At 31.4% G+C, this 19,956-nt stretch overlaps 2 protein-coding genes across 3 annotated transcripts in view; both read right to left on the bottom strand.

Annotated features, from left to right (window-relative positions):
- Positions 1 to 12,855, bottom strand: part of LOC108917651 (facilitated trehalose transporter Tret1-like) — a 43,779-nt gene extending 30,924 nt beyond the window's left edge. The window contains exon 1 of one of the 2 annotated variants that reach the window (XM_018724368.2): positions 12,758 to 12,855. The gene's annotated coding sequence lies outside the window, so the exon portion shown is untranslated. Of the gene's footprint in view, positions 1 to 6,873; positions 6,912 to 12,757 lie in introns of those variants that run through there. The other variant, XM_018724369.1, reaches the window with a different exon arrangement.
- Positions 12,856 to 16,824: 3,969 nt separating this feature from the next.
- On the bottom strand, positions 16,825 to 18,867 carry LOC108917644 (UDP-glucuronosyltransferase 2B15-like). The gene is made up of 4 exons (XM_018724359.2): positions 18,547 to 18,867; positions 17,573 to 18,391; positions 17,296 to 17,515; positions 16,825 to 17,189 (listed from the first exon to the last, which is right to left on the bottom strand). The coding sequence occupies exons 1-4, from the start codon at positions 18,800 to 18,802 to the stop codon at positions 16,913 to 16,915; spliced, it is 1,572 nt and encodes a 523-aa protein (XP_018579875.1). The 5' UTR covers positions 18,803 to 18,867; the 3' UTR covers positions 16,825 to 16,912.
- Positions 18,868 to 19,956: the final 1,089 nt, after the last annotated feature.

A 19,956-nucleotide genomic window follows, 5' to 3' on the forward strand; every position in this document is an offset into this window, starting at 1 on the left:
TGATTTTTCAAAGGCTGGATCTCACTGAAAAATGGTAGTGTCGAAATAAAGAAAACCCGTTTTGAAGCTTTAAGTCTCTAGTTTCAAAATTTTTTTTGAATTGTGACTCGAGGAATCAAGAGAAAAAAAATATTTTGAATTTTTGGACTGCCCACGGATTTTTTCGAACTCAATCAATACGATTGGTTACCGAGATATTGATGGTTGAATGTCGAATCATCGACATTTCAGCAACAAATTATTGCACAGTAAATACTAGAATACTTGAATAAATTCTCTACAAGGACCTGTTATGGAAGAAACAATTTTTTTTCCATACTTCATTTTTTATTCTACCATCGATATCTCGTACCCAATAGTCGTACGGAGATCTTTCGAAAAGCAAATTGAAGCTGATTAAACAAGATAACTGACTTCTATATTGATTGAGTTCGAGAAAATTTTCCTATGTCCGTGGACAGTCCAAAAATTAAAAAAAAAATAATGAAAATTCTTTTTCTCCTCTATAATCATAGCTCAGAATAGTTTTTTGTAAAAAGTTCTTGGAACTAGAGACTTCAAGCTTCAAAACAGTTTTTTATCTCGACAGGTCTATTTTTCAAAGATACAGTTTTTCAAATGTCACTAAAAGAATGATGAAATATTTTTGTTGCCTTAATTTTTTCCGGTAGTGTAGTATGACTATTTTTTATATATTTTTTTTCAACGTACCTCGATTAAGTCCAGCATTTTACTTTATAAATATCCAATCTTCTACTGACAGCTGAATTTGAACGACAGTTTTCAATATGCTATCTATTTAAGAGACAAACAATTTCTGGAAATGACGAGCTCAGTTTACATTTCAACAGATGAAAAGGATAACAGCAACTGTAAACCCTTGTTTGGGAAGTCCAAGAAATGTCAGGATATATCGAATATAGTCAAAGGAGTACACATGAAGATAAAAATCTTTGAACATTGTTAAAGGAATATATGTACTGTAAAGATTTTCAGTAATCATTTTTTGGTATACTTACTATGTTTATAATTCAATAAGTTATATAGACGTAAGGTCAGTTTTATAGCTAAAAGTTGTTAAACAGTCTAAATTTTAATTTTCGTGAATCAAAAAGCATTTGCAACATCTTTCTATAATCGTTGGTTTTTCAGTTATCTAATTTACATACAGTGTGTTTATTAATTGAATGCCGATACTTAAGGGTGTAAATTCTTGGGTCATTTTAAGAAGAAATCTTAATATCAACATATGTCCTAAATCTCTTAATTTTTGAGCTACAGGGTGTTTCAGTTTTAAGAAAAAATTTACTTTTTTATTATAATTTTCTTATCACTCCAGATATTTTTATGAAATTTTGTACACACCTACTAATCATTAAGGAGCATTGTTTGATGTAAAAAATGTTTTAAAATATTTGCCAATGACGTCCGTACGAGGTTTGACCTAATCATTTTTGAAGAAAAAAATGGTACGCCGCTGCTTTTTCTAAAAATTAAAATTATTTTTAAAATCTCCATTTATTTTACAGCAAATTCGGTCCCTAGACTTACTCTCGTACGACGCACCATTTGCACGTAAAAAAATGAAAACCAAAAAAGTTTTTTCCCCAAGTTCATTGAAGAGCTTAGTGTACGCAATGCCAATTCAAACCGAAGAAGTGTTACGAAATCGTATAATAGTATGCTGCCAAACCATAAGAGACACCCCAGGAATTTTTGAAAATGTACGTCAGTCTATGCGAAGAAGAGTAGATGCTTGCGTGTGGGTGGAGGACAATTTTAACAACTACTGTAAATACATAATAAATACATTATGACACTTTACCCAGCCTACTAATTTTTATTTCATTTGCTTTAAGGGGGCATTTAATGAGCTTACCGTTTTTTCTATCCAAACATTTAATATTATGCCTACGTGAACGTCATTTGTGAAAGTAGAAAATTAATTTTTGAACCACAAAAAGTGTTTCCACGCATGGTGGGTGTCTACAAAATGGCAACAAAATATTAAAAGCAGTCTCAATGAACTTGGGGAAAAAACTTTTTTGGTTTTCATTTTTTTACGTGCAAATGGTGCGTCGTACGAGAGTAAGTGTAGGGACCTAATTGGCTGTAAAATAAAAGGAGATTTTAAAAATAATTTTAGTTTTTAGAAAAAGCAGTGGCTTACCATTTGTTTCTTCAAAAATGTTTAGTACAAACCTCGTACAGACGTCATTAACAAAGATTTTAAAACATTTTTTACATTAAACAATGCTCCTTAATGATTAATAGGTGTGTACAAAATTTCATAAAAATATTTGGAGTGATAAGAAAATTGTAATAAAAAAGTAAATTTTTTCTTAAAACTGTAACCCCCCGTAGCTCAAAAATTAAGAGGTTTAGGACATATGTTGATATTAAGTTTTCTTCTTAAAATGACCCAAGGATTCACACCCTTAAGTATCGGCATTCAATTAATAAACACCCTGTATATCCTGAGATACCTTATGTTTAATGATTTATTACATCAACATTAAATTTCCTTTCAAATGATGTATCGCATTTTTTTGCAATTTGACTGTTTCTTATCAAAATTAGAGCTTTTCGATTGTATTTGATTTACTGACGAAAAAATGTATGGCACATTGAATTGTGTCTATGCTTTATTTATTTTTTTATAATTATCGCAGAATTGAAAAATCATGGGTTATAAAAAATATCGCGAACGCACTGGATTCTGTATCAAACAGTGCAAAAAAGTTGATTACAGAAATTCTTAAAACAAAGTTAAGAATAATGACCAGTAACTTCTAATGTGTCCCAAAAGAAACGCAGAATTTCACATATGAAAAAGAGATTTTATTAATTAAAAAGTTGGTAAAGTTTTTACATGTTTTTAAAGGGTAGACAGTGCACTAAATACGATAGAAGATATCGGACAGATGTCTTCCGTGACTGATTTAGCATACTCTTTTAAGAGATCCTAAACTATATCATGCTTTCGTGATACCTGCCGCTGAATTTCGTTGATAACTCTCCGAATGTCTGCCTTTAATTCATAGTATTCCTTCAACAGAATAAACTTTATACTTTACGAATCCCCACAGGAAAAAATTGTTTGGTGTAAGATCGCATGCTCTTGATGGTCAAGTCACTGCACTGTTACGCGATATAAGTCGTGCATTATATTTTTGCCAAAACCACATGTCATCCAAATCCTTACCATCCAAATGAGGCCACAAAAAGTTCAATAGCATCTCTCGATATCGTTCTCTACTGCGTTTCCTACCTCATTTTCAAAAAAGAAAGGACCAATCACCCACCAGCGTAAAATCCACATCACACTGTCTCTCTTTATCATTTGGTACAGTGGTCCTTTTTGAATGACCCGAGGATTGTCCCTGCCGTAAATTCTACCGAATTTCGCTGGTTTACATAAACACTAAGATGGAAATGCGACTATAGTCACTACAGATGATTTTTTTAGCAAAATCACCGTCCACTTGTTGATTCTCCAACATCTAGTCCACGAATGTCCGGTGCATTAAATGCTCGTCAGGTTTCAATTCCTGGGTTAACTCAATATAGAATGGTTGCAGATGTAGATCTTTTGTTAAAATCGGCGGCTGCATTGTGTTTTTTGAAATATTTAATTGCAGTGACCGATGGCGACGGCGCACTGAGGTTACGGAAATTTCCGTCACACTATCACTCACCAATATTTTAGGCTGTTATTTTATTGTCTGAAACTGTCTTGTTTGTTCAAATTTGTCAACTAATCTTTTCAGTAATTTCATTCGAGGCGTTCCTTCTATCGAATATTCCACGTAATGTGCCCATAGTCTCAACTACACACTCTCTGTACTTGTAATGAAGTTTCACAATCTTCATTTGCTCATCCGTTGTATAGCAATCCATTTTGTCTAACATCCCCAGATGTGACAAAAAAGTCTCGCATTTGCCTATAACGCTTTCAATGAACAAATTTGTTAATTCCTCTCTTCTACATACTCTGGCCAATTTAATAATCTTAGTAACTGCCCAAGAATAGTTTATCTTCTATAAAAACTTACCGACAAATTGTTTAGGAAAAGAGTTAGTTAGGTCTGCAGTAAAACTTGTATAGGCGTTATATTTTTCATACTTTTATTCGTATCCAATTCCTCATAACGAGTAAACAGTCTAATACAGAACTCGTGTTCCTGGTAGAAGAAAACCACTATACCACTATAGAACACTTATTTTATTTAATTACAACGAATATTCACTAATTCAGTAATAATTTAAAAACAGAGGGACTACTTTAACACTATAAATATTGTTCATAGTCCAGACGGTATCTGTTTCAAAAAGCCATATTTGGGTGAATCGTATATCCACGGAGATTTTTGGCTTTTTGGCTTTCAAATATCACTAGAAATTAAAATTTTTCTATGCGCAAAAAAAAAACGTGGGCTTAACTTCTGGCGGCACAATATGTTAAAAAAATTAGAAAAATGTCATATTTTTCTTCCTATTTAATTATGTATCTTTTCAAGAGTTGATTTTAGGCGAAAATGGAAGAGGAAAAAATTTTTTGTAATTAAATCTTTTACAAAAAGTGACTAATTACAAATCGAATGAATCATGATTATTATGGTAAAAATCGAAAAAATCGCAAAAATGGGGTTAAAAAACAATGCTTTTTAGGGAATTTTTTGGGGTATTTAAATTGGGTATAGGACCTTTATACTTGGCTCAAGAAAACTTCATGTTATGTAGAATCTTCTCACCAAATTTTATCAAGATCGGTTCCATAGATTTTGCATAATAATTTTGCATTCCAAATCTTGAAAAAAAATTGCAAATTTTCAAAATTTTGCTCAGCAAAAACCAAGGCCCTTAGATACTTGAAAATTTAATCACATATAGAAGGGTTTCAAGCTTTTCAATCAAATCAAATTTTTTAAAGCAGGTTTTATAAGTTCTTGGAAAAATGCTTCTTTTAAAAAAATTTTACATATAATTATTTGCCAGATTTCTGCAGTAGCTACTAAAACGATAATTTTTTAAATGGCAACACCGGAAAAAAATATTTATAAATTTTTCTTAATCAAGTTATTTCCTACAACTTTGCATTTGGAAGTACTAGTCTATTACTTCAAATAAAAAAATAACACTGTATTGTAGAGATTCTTTTCCTAACGGTATGTACGTGTATCTATTTCTTTCAAGGTCGTACTTTTCGAATACGAAATAATATATTGAAATGAAAGAAAGATTCCTTATTTAATATTAATTTTTTTCTGTGATTAAAGTATAATTCAAATATTATTTATTGTTTAAAATATAAGCAAATGAGAAATTAACTCTATATATTACTAATTTTCGTCATAATTTGAAAATAATTGTTGTTTAAACAATTTGAGAATATTTAAATAAATTTGTTGTAAAGTTTAAAGATAAATAATTATCGGACTGTTGAAAGACCAATAATTATTAACGATAGGCATTTGAAAATACGCTAAAATTGAAAAAAAAATCATCAAAATCGGACCTCTAGAAGGTGAGATATTAAAAATTTTTAAACGCATCGCGGTTTTGAACGCGCCGATTCAATTTCGAGCAGGCCGGAGCGGCCGCGCTCTCTGCTTCCCCCACCACCACCACTCGTACGATTTTCTTGAATTTCTCGCTTGCATAAATAACTTTAAACACGTTTTAAAGTAGATTGCCAATGAAGAAAAGTATTGTAATCTTAGACCTGGTAAGTACTCGGAATACCAAAGGTATTTTTCGAAAAATTTGCCCGGATGTCCCAGTACCAAAGTTATTCTAATTGTTTATAAGTACAAAAATTCGAGCAATGTTTAAACAAGCGCCAAAGCTCTCCTAATTGACGGATTCGAATTTTTCAAAAAAAGTTTGAAAGCTTGAAAGCCCTTCTGTATGTGATTATATGATATTAATTTTCAAGTATCTAAGGGCCTTGGTTTCTGCTGTGCAAAATTTTGAAATTTTGCAAATTTTTTTTGAAAATTTGGATTGCAAAATTATTATGCAAAATCTATGGAACCGATCTTGATGAAATTTGGTGTGAAGATTCTACATAACATTAAGTTTACTTGAGCCAAGTATAAAGGTCCTATACCCAATTTAAATACCCCAAAAAAATTCCCTAAAAAGTATTGTATTTTAACTCCATTTTTGCGATTGCGATCAACTCATAATTACATACATTACATAATTAAATAGGAAGAAAAATATGACATTTTTCTAATTTTTTTAACATATTGTGCCGCCTGGTCTATCAATAATATGTATACAATTCGATCGCTGTCAATGAAACGATGATTTAGCTTGTACTATTTTCAAATGATATGAAATTATATAAAATATATCAGTGTTATTGCATTGTAATCATTTAGATTTAAAATTTTAAGGATCTTAATTGATGCCAGCAAATAAAGTTTAGTTTGTAATTCGGATCATAAACGAACATTATGATACATGCCGTATTATTTGCGGTTAGTAACATAATAATCCTTATTATGATCCTTATAGCATAAATAACTATTCAAGAGAAAATAATACTGCTTCCTTGTTTATTCAATTCAAATGGTTCTAGAAATTCACTGTTGGAACACAAATTAATAAATATTTATGTAACGGGGTAGTAAATTCCGCAATAGTAGATTAAAGTCGATGAATTAACGTACCTACCCAACCACCTTGAGGCATGAAGCGTGTTGCTGTTTATTTTACCAACATTCTACTGTACACCTGTTTCCGACATGCTCTTCAATATATTTTTGAACTCTTAATAACAAAACTAAACATTGAGAGAAATGTAACATTGAACATATGTTTATTCAAATTGAACTTGCAACGTCAAAAAATCATGAAACTTACTTTATTTGAGATCCCTATTTCAGACGTTCGATGATGTGATGTTTCTTACATTGCACCACTCGAATTTTTGCTATGTACATAATATTCTAAAATTCAGTTCGAAAAATTTATTACGCTTGGCATAAAAACATCAGCTGGGAGATGAGCAATAAAACACTAAATTCCTGTCGGATGAAAAATTAAACAATTGAAACAAATTGCGTTCGTCTAATCTACGCATAATTAGGGCAATTAGATCTCTACTTCGGCTTGCTTTTTCATCTTGTTTGGTTGGTTAAAGGACCTCATTTCTTAGAAACTTGATTTTTCAAATGCAGCTACTGCTAAAGAAATGTAAACACGCATAGTAATTTAGTTTTGCCTCCAGATATATCAGGATGAATAGTAGGTATATCCAAAAATTACGACATCATTGTATATAACTTATAAATTTTTAAAATTAATAATATGTTTGCCAGATATCTATCTTATTCATACGGCAAACTTATTGTTTGAAAGTTCTTATTTGTGGCATTGTCTATACAGTTTTTCTTCTTTTTTCGCCATAAGTATCGGTAAGGGATTGTTACTTAACAAACTTGTTGTGTGACATTTTAAAACTGATTGATATGATTACTTTCATAGACAGAGACTTCATAAAAGATTACAAGCCACGAAAAATTCGTAAATCTAATCAATGCTAATGATTCGTCTACAATGAACAGTGACAAACCGTTACGTTTACGCTCGAGATAATGCTATCGCCGATTGGTTAAATAGAATCTAGTGAAAAATTATACCAATCACAGAAGATGAAACAGAACATTGTATTTTAATGGAAAGTTGATTTTATTGTTTTAATAATTTTTAATTTTACTGAAATTTATTTGCCAACACGAAGGAAATAAAATTACTATTCTAAACAAAATTACTGGTCACGTGGCTTGTAATCATTTATCAAGGCTCTGTAAGACAGAGTAAGTATATTATACTACTACATGATAAATATTCCAAGCAGTCTAGTATATTTTATGTTGTGATTCTTCACATTATTTTACGAAAAAGGATAATGCCCAGGAATTTATCTTTTCCAATATTCAAGGCGTTGAAAAAATTTTTCTCCTATTTTTTAATATCAGTAACGAAATATTTTCTTTTTCTCAAAATTTGTCTTTATAGGGCATGTTCTAGCGTAAATCAAAATTTAATTAACTCACCAGCGGCATGCGATACGTTAGACAATAGCATTCAATTATTTTAAAATATAATGATATGCGCGCCACTGATATTTTAAATTTTGTGAGCACTTTTTGAAATCCTCGTTCACTGCTTAACAAAGATGCCTGCTAGTATTTTTCATTGGCAGTTTAGTTCCGGAGAAAAATGCTATTTTATTAAAAATAATACACGATTTATTCCTGAACTAAGTTTATTTTAAGTAATGAACGAGAATTACAGACAAATATTACAAAATTAAAATTTTGCAGAGACATGCATACTATTTTTTTAAATAATTGCCTACATATACACTCCTGGGTTTTTGACATAATATAAACATTTTTTCATAAAATAATTTGAAGAATCGCCCTCAAGAATAATTGTAGATGATTTAGAAACACCTTGTATACCTAATATTCAATCTATTATTATAACGAGCGTTCAAATAAAAACGTGGTCAAGTTGGTTCTGAAAATTTGGACGTAGGGCGTAGCGTATAGCAAATGAACTTAAACGTCCTCTGTCAAAGGGCTATATCGCCGCTATCAATTTGAATATTTTCGTTTTAAAAAGCGTTTAAAATGGTGTTTTCTCAAGAACAAAAAGTGTTTATCATAGAGTCCTAATTTAGAAATGGACGCAAGATTGATGGAATATGGAAGTATTCTATTGAGGAATGTTTCATAGAATTTCAAAATCAATTTCCCGGCGTTGTTGAGTACAAAATTTTTCAAAGTGCAGTTCAGCGTTGTGTTAATGTTATTCGTGAAACGGGCAGTGTAACAAGAAAAGAAGGAAGCGGCCGACCTAAAAAGCGGACTGAAGAATTAAAAGAAAATGTCCAACAAATAATGGAAAATGCGCCAAGAACTTCTGTACGTGTTTTATCACAAATGGTGGGAGTATCAGTCGGTACCTGCCACACAGTGTTAAAAAAAGATTTGCGTTTGTTCTCCTATCGTTTAATTTGTCAGCAAGAACTTCATGAAGTTGAATCTCCGCGACGGGCTGTATTTTGTGAATGGTTTTTAAACAACTACGGTGAACTTCATAATACCACCTTTTTTCTGATGAAGCCTGGTTTCATTTAAGTGGTTACGTAAACTCACAGAATATGAGAATTGGTCTTCTGAAAAACCAGATAACTTTTTTGTCGAGGGCCCTCTACACGCTCAAAAAATTGGAGTTTGGTGTGCTCTCAATCGAAGGAGGATTTATGGACCTATTTTTTTAATGGTACTCTTACTGCGCAAAGGTATAGAGAATAAATTATCGCTCCTTTTGTTAACCAGCTGGAAGAAAACGAAATTACAATTATTAATTAAAATTAAGTTATATAGTCATTAACGTTATTGAAACTGACAGCTGCTATACAGCTAGTTGAGAAATGAGGTTAAGTTGGTCGCTAAAAGCTACTCCCTACGTCCAATGTGTCAGAGCCAACTTCGACCACGTTTTTATTTGAACGCTCGTTACTTATCTCGTCTCTCAGGTTTCTCAACTAACACTGCTTAAAATTTAAAGAAAAATTAGACACCTATTTTCATTTAAAGAGGACGTTTATATACTCATAATTTTGTTCACCATTATAAAAAATGTAAGCAAGTTAGAAACAATATCTCTTCACTGTACCAGTTTACAGGTACAGGTTTGAATCACAAATGGTGACTAAAAATGAAATGTCGTATTCTTTGGTGTGATTATGTTTATTGTGTGTGATTGTGTTTATTGTGTGTGTGATTATGTTTATTGTGTGTGATTGTGTTTATTGTGTGTGTGATTATATTCTGTATGTTCAACAGGCGTACAAAATTCAGGAAACGTAAGATAAACATACGAGATGAAAATATGCTTTTTTCCTTAGTTTCAGTGTATTCTAGTTGTCTTATACCCTGAAGAAAACTTATACAGGGTGATTCACAATAGTAACCAAAACTGAAACTTCGTATTTTTTGGGGTGAATTTTAAGTACGCTTCGTTAAAAAGATACAGGGTGTTAAACTTCAAAAAATATTTTTAATTTTTTTAAATACTAATACTTTGTCCAAAATTTGAGGGTTTTTTCTAAAATTTACATGCTCTAGTGGCGGAGATAAAGGCTATCGGTGGCATATTTTTCTAAATAAAATAGTACGCCACTGCTTTACGGCAACAACCTATGATATTTTCGGATAAGATAAATTGCTACTCTTTTACGTTTTGCGAAAAAGCCTGATTTTCGAGTAAAACTTAAAAATCCAACTGAAAACACTTTTACTTAAATGACATGATAAGCACTAATCATTCGGTTATTTATTCGAATAAAGAAATTACACACACATCATTTTAATAATTTTATTTGAGTAAATGCTCAAAAATACCTCCATTTCCACGAACACAGGCCCGACATTTTTTTAGTAACGAAAATGTAATTTGTTGGAAATTTGTTGCTTCAATTTGATGAAAAGCAGTAATTATTCTTTCTTCTAACTGCTCAGAAGTCAAAGTTGCTTTCGAAGCTCACTATGTAATTTTAAAAAGAATTATATTCAAATATCGAAGTGTGTTCTCAGTTCGATTTTTAAGTTTTACTCGAAAATCAGGCTTTTTTCGAAAGGATAGTAATTTGTAGAAAATTGAATGACGAATCCGAAAATATCATGGTTGTTACCGTAAAGCAATGGCGTACTATTTTATTTAGAAAAATATGCCACCGATACCCTTTATCTCCCCCGCTGGAGCATGTAAATTTTTAGAAAAAGCCCTCAAATATTGGACAATGTTTACATAAATACATGTGCCCGATTTCAAATTATTTCACTTACTTACTAGTTTTTAAATTATTTAAAAAAATTAAAAATATTTTTTAAAGTTTAACACTCTGTATCTTTTTAACGAAGCGTCCTAGATGAAAACTTTATAGGAAAGACTACCCTTAAAATTCACCAAAGAATACGAGGTTTCATTTTTGGTTACTATTTGTAAATCACCCTGAATTTTGTACGCCTGTTGAACATACAGAAAATAATCACACACACACAATAAACACAATCACACACAATAAACATAATCACACCCCGTATAATGCTTTTAAGAAACTAACACATGCATTAATAAAAATTATTGAGTATCTTTACAAATTTACTGGAGAAAGCAGGCAAGGCATATTTTCTGATATTTATATGTTCTATGTGATCTTTCAGTGCGAAAAATTAAAGGAAGTTGCTCTAGTTTAGCGTTACGCTTCGTCACTTCCTGGATGGATCTAAGTACTTGTTCTATCATTGTCCTACTATGCGATTTATATTCTATATGACTCCAGCCTTAACAAAATAACAACCAACAATATTTTTATGGAATCCTATTTATTAATATGACCGTTTTCTCAAATTGTAAATAGGATTTTTTTAATCACCTATTTTTTTTAAATATTAAAATTAATTAAAGATATTTATCTGCAAATAAAACTTCACGTAAATTTTTGTTTTCAAAATATTTGCAATTTCGATATCTGCAGTAAAATGCAAAATAATAGTGCACAAATTAGTAGGCTTTGAATATTGAATTGCAAATTGTTTCAAATATATGAAAGGTGTGCTATATTTATAGTATAGTATATAAAAGTTTCTATGGCACTATTTCCCAACCGATCAAAATTTTAGTAAGAAAATTTCATAATTTCCATACCGTCATTTGCTTTGAGACATATAATTACGGATCACCCCGTATATATGGAATCTTTGGGTATTCTTATATTTTCGAAATGTTCTAGCAGCAAAATTTTTAAAGTAATAGATTGTTAAGTATTAAATTATGTTTTAATAAATTTTAATTAATTATGGAAAATTTAACTTTTTGAAGAAATTAATTTTGATTTATCATATAAATATTTAATTATACCCTTCTTTATGAATGGACATTAAATTTAAATACTTATTTATATGAGTAGGTTTTCTGTAGACACTCCTTTCATAAGTATTATCAATTTTTTAAATGAATACACCCGAGAATGGTAATTTACTTTCTTCTTCTATTTCTCAAGCAAATTTTCTAGATTTTTATTTTTTAGAAATGCATTCAAATCGCAAATAGCAAATATATCGTCTCCATATCCAAATAATAGGTTTTTACCACATTTTTTACATTTGCTGACTGATGAGGACATGTTTTTTAGAAACGTATTATTTTTAGTACCATATTAATTAATCAATTGAGAGCCATATGCAATATTCTGATTTTCATGTACAGAAGCCTCTATTTGTATGCACAGATATTTTAGATATCGATTCCGCTAGTTGTTGGCCAAAATCGATTCTAATTTTAAATAGGTACCATGCACATGTAATATTTTTTTCACCTACTGAACTCGATTCAAATGTAGTTTCGATTAAACTTTCAATCCAATCAAATTTGGTTTGGACTGAAAACTAAATGTTTTGATAAATTTATTTAGCAAACAAGTAAAGATAACACACAAATTTTTTGCTAAATCGCTTCCTAAACATTTGCTCAGGCCAATAAACCAAAACATTACACCTAGAGTAACGTTCCACTGGAATATTCAAATCTAACCTAGTGAAAGTCGCTTTATCTTAGTTTGCATTACTGCAAGGCAATCGCAAAATAATCATTGTCGTGACATAAACACGTGTTGTTATTTTACATCCTGTGGGAATGTATTGACGAAATAATAGAATATTTTACTTACCAAATCAGTTAGACCCTGCTTTGGTCTCTAGTCGCATTGCGGCTGACTTGTGGAGCAACAGAAAACTGCTCGATTGTAAAAGCATGAACCACATGCAGTACGAAGCACTGTGTTATGGGCCACCTCTTGCTACGTTCTATTCTCCTGATGCCTAGATGAAGAGCAATTTTGAAACTGAAAGTAAACAATCGCGTTTCTGGTCTATTGGTGTGGACTCCAAGTCCGCTTCACCAATCTAAAAAAATGAGATGTGAATGAGAAGTCGATAATACTATTAAAATTATGTGTTAGTACTAAGCTCAGTTAACTGGTAGAACTTTCTACATTACAGTATTATTGCAGGCTGGGCTTATATAGCACATTTGTGCGGAATTATGTGTTACTGCAGTTGCTGTAAAGTGAATGTTTTTAATTTAACAATTATGGCTAGTTATATTATAGAGCTTAAAATAAATTTAAAACTAGACAGTACCTAAATATTTGTTTTAGGAAAATATGTTTTATATTTCCCTCACTTGAAGGATTTAAAATATGCATATACGAGTAGTTTTATAATATTTAATATAATAGTTATCACACGTTTCTAAAAGTCAAGGCTTTAATAATTAAAAATAATCCACAAAATATCACTTTTCCAGGCTAGACTGCACAATTAATTGTCATGGAAAGAATCCCTTCACTGTATTTATATTGTACATATGTATATATTCTCTTCAAAACAACAATCCTAATAAAACAAACCTTCATTAGAAAATTAATTAGATTAAACGATTTGTCCAACTTTGTCATTCCAAGAATGCCACCTAATAATTTACAATTTAACTACTATAATGCTTTATAAGTAAACGTACAGATTTATCCATCAAAGACTTAATTATTTTGCGTAGTTGTTACTTGAGAAAAATGTCAGGTGTAAGCAAATTCTTTTATGTATTTTCCGCTTTTTTGTACCAAGTAAGCAAAATATGGTTTAATTGTTTAATATTTATAAACTTGAACATATTATAAAATGCGATCAGATAACTTAACTATTATGTAATTTTAAAAATCATGTTTTAATTCAATGATAAAATAACGTGCTTGAGGTCTTAAATATTTTAAAATATATTTATAGTTAAGTAAACTATAGATATAATTTATATAGTAAATTAATCCTGTAGTTTTTTACTTTTTTTGTTCTGTTCAGTGTCGTACTTTTAATATTAAGAGCTACAGTATATTTTAGGATATCAGGACATTAGTATTCTTTTAACTTGCGGTTTTCTGAATATTAAATATTAGTACTAAACAGTACAGTTATACAATTTATTTTTTATTTAACATGAACTTTATTAACACAAAATATTGACTATTTTAACATTATAAGAAAACGAAAATATTTAAAATAAATGTTCAAATTGGAGACAGCAGCCCAACAATATGCTAATCAATCAGCGAATGTTCTTAAGGCTTGGATTTTATAGTCAGCAAATCGCATTTTTAATAAAACAATAATGGAACAAGTAGGTCCATCCAGGAAGTGACGAAGTGTAACGATAAATTAGAGCAATTTCTTTTAATTTTTCGCATTGAAACATCATGGAGAACATGTAAACATCAGAAAATGTACCTTTCCTGTTTTGTCCAGCAAAGTAAAGATGCTCAATAATTGTGAATAATGCATGTGTTAATAGCTTCCTAAAAGCATTTTGCGGGGTGTAATATGTTTATAGTATAGTCTTTCCGAAGTCAGTTGAACATGTAAAAAAACGCCTGGCAATAAAATTTAACGAATTTCATAGACGTCCCTAAAAAAATTTTCTGCTAAAGGTAAGAAATTATAATAATTTGTATATAATGTGTAGAAAATTTCTATAATATGTTCATTTGGCCAACAACATTTATGTCCTCAAACAATTTTATTATATTGATGGTAAATTTCGTTTTGTTCCATTTCAAAAGGCCTCCAAAATGCCATGTTGTAATAATATTAGTAAACAAAATATTCCACTTAGTTCTCCCTTTCGCAATTGTAATATGAATGATTAATAGAAGGCGCCTATAATAAATTAAAATTACCTGAATCACAACAAATTCCGCATTGCTGCACTGCACTGCTGGGAAATTTGTCAACCACTTGTCAACTGCTGAGATTTATTGCCCAGTAGCCCAATACAGCTGTTTGGATTCCGTTTGGCCGCGCTAGTATTCTTCAACTGGGCGAATACATTTCTACCACGTTAAGTTCAATCAGACCTGTATGTGGGTATAGCCATACCCAAACATGGGAACAAGTTTTTCAAATATTTCAATGCCGAGTTGCTGCGTCAGCGACCGAACCTGATCCATACAGGCAACCTTTTGATTCTTCAATTAATATCGGAAAGACTTTTTCTTATAACGTGCCCTTCTTTCTACAGGGTAGGAAAGTATCGATGGTAATAAGATCCACTTCTTATTTGTGGAAGGGCGAAATGGGCGGTGACTATTAGACGCCTTCACTATACCCATCCTTGTCTATCACATGGATTTCTATGGCTTACTTTATCGCTCTCACGTAACTTCAGATAGACCATCGGTACTTTCCTACCCTGTATATGTTCAACAGGCGTGGAAAATTCAGGAAACTTAAGATAGAACATTTTTCCTTATTGTAAATGTATTGTCGGTTGTCTCATACCCTGAAGAAAGCTTATATACCTGATATAGTAAAGATATATTGTTTCTAACTTGCTTAGATTTTCAAAAAAGCTGAACAAAGCATTGCGCATATTAAGGAGTTTTACAGAACGCGTTGCGTTATTTTCTGAACAACCACTTTAATTCGAACTTCCAACTGTTCTAACAATTAAAGTTTGGTCTTCAGTAATCGATTGTAAAAGCCTTCAAAGAAAATAGTCTGAAGGATTTAAATCTGGTGATCGTGCAGTATTGACAGTTATGTCGATTTACAAAACCACTTGGACAAAATGTCGATTCATAGAAAAATATGATATTATTGAAAAAGTTATCATTACCCTCAACTGCAGCCTTCTGAATTATTTTTATTTAAGTCTTGTACTAAGTGTATTTTATACGGATGAATTATTTTGGACGATATTATATTACTAATATCTCGCTAATATTGTGAAATAAGGCTAGTTTTGTCACTGAGGATTTTATTTCTTCTTGCAAATTGAGAACAAGCAGCAACATCTTCGTTAGATCGGCCAAATTTTGACTTCTATTTAATAATGATTTAATTTAAATGGAATTTATCTGATAGTGACCCCATTTCAAGTAAGAATATAATGTTTTGTTGCTTATTAAATGAATGAGCAACAACATTGCAACGAAAAACAATCATTTGGGAGGCAATCGTGTAGTGATAAATTAAAATGTAAAAGTTTTATGGAACTTATAGTTCACCCTGGAACAGGTTTTAACACACTATTTAAAAAGCTGTACTTTTATCTAAAATAGAAATAATTTTAAATATTAGTGACATCTACAATTAAGTAGATAACACATATTTTTCGTTCATCGCAATTATTGATTAATTAACTTTTTCATTTTATTGATGGATTAATATAATGCTTACAATTTTCTAACTCTAATATTGTATTTTAATTGATGAAAATCCGTAAGATGGCGCAGCAAGTCTCTAAAGTTTACTGCGGATAAGTTTCTAGTACGAACTTCTAGATGTCTCCCTAATATTGATATACGTATATTACTTTCACTAAAGTTTTTCCATCTTCTGTCTATCAAATTTACAATTATTCTAATTTGTATGTTATTAATTGCATAGCATATATGTATGTAGAAATGTTTTCTAATAAAATCAGGAATTTTTTTAGCTTTATTAGAAATGGGCCCGCTTCAAATAGTTAAGGCCAAAGTAATTGAAATTTAACAGACATTCATTAAGTGGCGTTGTCTGCTGTATTAAATTTAATGCGTTACCTTGAATTTGGCTTTGTCATAATGTTTATTTTAAACATATTCGAGCATACTATTATTATATTCTCTTTCTTTTAACTACATCTATACCGTGATTTTTTTTATATATTATTGGTCTTTGAGGGTAATAATAATCAAATACCAAATAGATTAGTTTGTCTTTTATTATTCTATTTATTAAAGAAACTATAGATAGGTATCTAAATCAATATTGTAGCCTACATGTTTTTACATTTAATTCTTCTTCAGCTTGGTTTTATTCAGTCTTTTACGATAAAAGTAAGTACACGTTACCTTTATTAATATCACAGTTGTAAGAATAACACCAATGATAAATGCAAGGACGTCCAGCAAATAGAACTGATACCAGGTAAGTTCTAGGTAAGGTACTCTTAGATGCTTAGCACCATTATGACGTATCACGTATTCCACCCAGTATACTGCATTGTCCATTGGTTTCACTTGCCTGTCTTTCATGATTATTGATCGTTCCTTGACATTATTGGTATACCTATAAATATACATATGGTATTAGAATACTTCTGTTTATTCATATCAGTCATATAACTCGTCATATTTAGTCAGTTCCGGATACACTTTTGTGTAGTAACACTTACTGAGGATTTGCCAAAACTTCATCTAGAAGTCCCGATAGCTTTTCCTCAGAAATTTCCCTCAATGGGAGGACGATACCATAACCCTGTCTTTCCGCACCGTAAGCGTTCATTTTCTGGTCTCCTCCAATTGGAATAGCAATAATTGGTACGCCATGGTAGACCGTTTCTATTGTACTGAGAAGCCCTCCATGCGTAATGAATAGTTTTACATTTGCATGAGCTAAGAAAAATAAGACTGGATTAATCGTATTCTCAAAATATTGTCTGTAACACTTACCCAAAATGTCCTGTTGCGGTAACCACTTTCCCACTTTGACGTTAGGTGGTTTGCCCGGCAGCACATCATCTTCCCACTTCCACAGTATCTTTTCCTTTCTTTTACCAAAAGCCTTTAAAATCGCTTCTCTCGTTTCGATTGGTAGGTCCTGACTTTTCAAATTGGAGCCCATACTGAAATAAATTACTCCTTCTTTCGCTTCGTCCAAAAATTTTTGTAGGTCATCAGGCAACTTCTTTGGTGGTTGTATGTGATATCCACCAATTTCAACCATACAAGGGACATGTGGTTGAGCGGAGGAAATACTTTCGTGAGAATTTAAGAGCACTAGAGACACGTTATACAACAGGTCGTCAATATTCACAGGATTTGGGAAGTATTTCTGGATGAACTCATTATGTTTTGGATAAATGTATAAGTTGTAGTACAAAGTATTTGCTAATTTGAAAATGGTGTTTTCTAATCTCTGCATAAAGGACATCTTTTCGGGGAAACTTAGTAATATTTCCGGAAAAAATGAAGGAAGTGATGGATTTCCCACAAAATGATTCAGCCAAGAGTTCGCCGCAACGTTGCTAAACAGAATCAAGTGTGCGTTGAAATGGCTCGCAAACGCTTTCATTGCTTCAACATTAAATTGAGTAATGATAACCGCGTCGAATTTTTGATTACTTTTTAACAACTCCTGGATTTTGTTATTTTTAAGAGTCTCTTCTGTTATTAGATTTGTTAATGTTTCTATCAAAAATGTTGTAGATATTCCGCTGGATATTCCACTAAGTCCTTCCATTTTGAATAAGTCTGGTTTGGGAAAAGATTCTACAAAAAATTGCATTCCATTATTGGGCAGTTACTGTTAAAGGATCAATCCTAATCTATGAAGTGCTACATAATTTCTCTTCTGTCCTTCATAAACCGTTTTGAATTTGCGTATATAAACTTTTGTTCTAACTAAAAAAATATTATATACTTACTCATTACAGCTTCCAAAGTATTCTCGACTATAATTTCGGTCCATTTTCCGCCTTTTGGAGGGTTCTTTTCTTTGAAAGGGCTGATGATGGTAACGTCATGACCAGCTTCGGCGAGGCCTTTCATCAATGTACTTCCTAATATATAATGACTTGGAGCAAAGAAAGGAAAGACGCCAAGAATTCTAGCACCTTCATTTTTACCTATAATTGTTAAAAAGAGCACTAAAAAACTAAAGAAACCTATTCGCGCACTCATGTTGACAATATATGTTTTGACGATTGCTACTTCCACATTATATAAACGTCGCTGACGTAAGATAAGACCGCATCTAGAAACAGATTGATAGCGGCAAGTAGAGCAATTTCGCAATATTAGGTAGGTCTGAAATTTAAAATATGTATGTTCAATGTTCATAATAAGTGTAATCTAGGATTATTTACAGGGCATATCAGGTTTTATTCCGATAACTTCAGGAACATGTAGAACAAGTGAATATATTTCCAATGCCAAGAAAGTTTTTTGTCTCCTCTGATATTTTGATATACAGGGCGTTTCCTAAGTACGGTCCGTAACTTCAGGACACAACTTTTTATGGTATTTAAGGAAAAAAGTTCCTATAAACATATAACCGGAAACGCTTAGAATCCGAGATACAGGATGTTGAAAATTAAAAAAATATAGTGATGTAAAATAGCATGCTATTTATTTTTGGGTGATATATATCAAAGTATATATCAATATACAGGGTGTCTCGCATTTAAATAGCAGGACTTCAGGAATCAGTAGAAGACCTCATTTTGAGTCTAAAAGTTCCTATATATATGGGTCCTAAAACGCTTTGTTTCTGAGATACAGGGCGTTCAATTTTATTTTTGTTTTATTTATTTATTTTTTAACTAAATAACCGCTGACAAAAAAAATCATCATGTTGCGGCGAAAGACTTAGTATTTAAGGGCAAATAATTTGACACAGAAAATCATCGCATATTAGTTCCAGTGGTGGAGATAGAGGGGTCTCTATGCATATTTTTATAAAAAAAAGTATAGCCGATTTGATATTTTCCAAATGTTTTCGAAAAATATGAAAGAGCATTCAATTTTACCCAGAAAAGGCCCTCTTGTCCAAAGTCGATAGGAGGTGGCGTTTTCAAGAAAAACCGAAAATACTGTTTAGAAGTCGAATTAAGAAAAACCGAAAATACTGTTTAGAAATCAAATCAGACTTGAAATGTCATTCTAATATTGACATTTGCGCTTATTTTATTATAGTTTCTAATTGTGTGTAGAGTATTAAAAAAAATTGCAACAAATTCAAAATGCCGTTTAAGTTTACGAACCAAGAATACGCAGATATTCACTTCGTATACGGGTTTGCCAATGGGAACTCGGCAGAAGCTGCTAGGGAATAT

Source organism: Anoplophora glabripennis, unplaced genomic scaffold (assembly GCF_000390285.2).
Source record: "Anoplophora glabripennis isolate ALB-LARVAE unplaced genomic scaffold, Agla_2.0 scaffold44, whole genome shotgun sequence".
Classification (NCBI taxonomy): Eukaryota; Metazoa; Arthropoda; class Insecta; order Coleoptera; family Cerambycidae; genus Anoplophora; species Anoplophora glabripennis.

Coding starts and splice junctions, on each gene's coding strand:
- LOC108917644 (XM_018724359.2), bottom strand. CDS start 18,802: ATGAGTGCGCGAATAGGTTTCTTTAGTTTTTTAGTGCTCTTTTTAACA. Junction 18,392..18,546: donor TACTTTGGAAGCTGTAATGA/GTAAGTATATAA, acceptor AATTTTTTGTAG/AATCTTTTCCCAAACCAGAC. Junction 17,190..17,295: donor GAAGTTTTGGCAAATCCTCA/GTAAGTGTTACT, acceptor GTATATTTATAG/GTATACCAATAATGTCAAGG.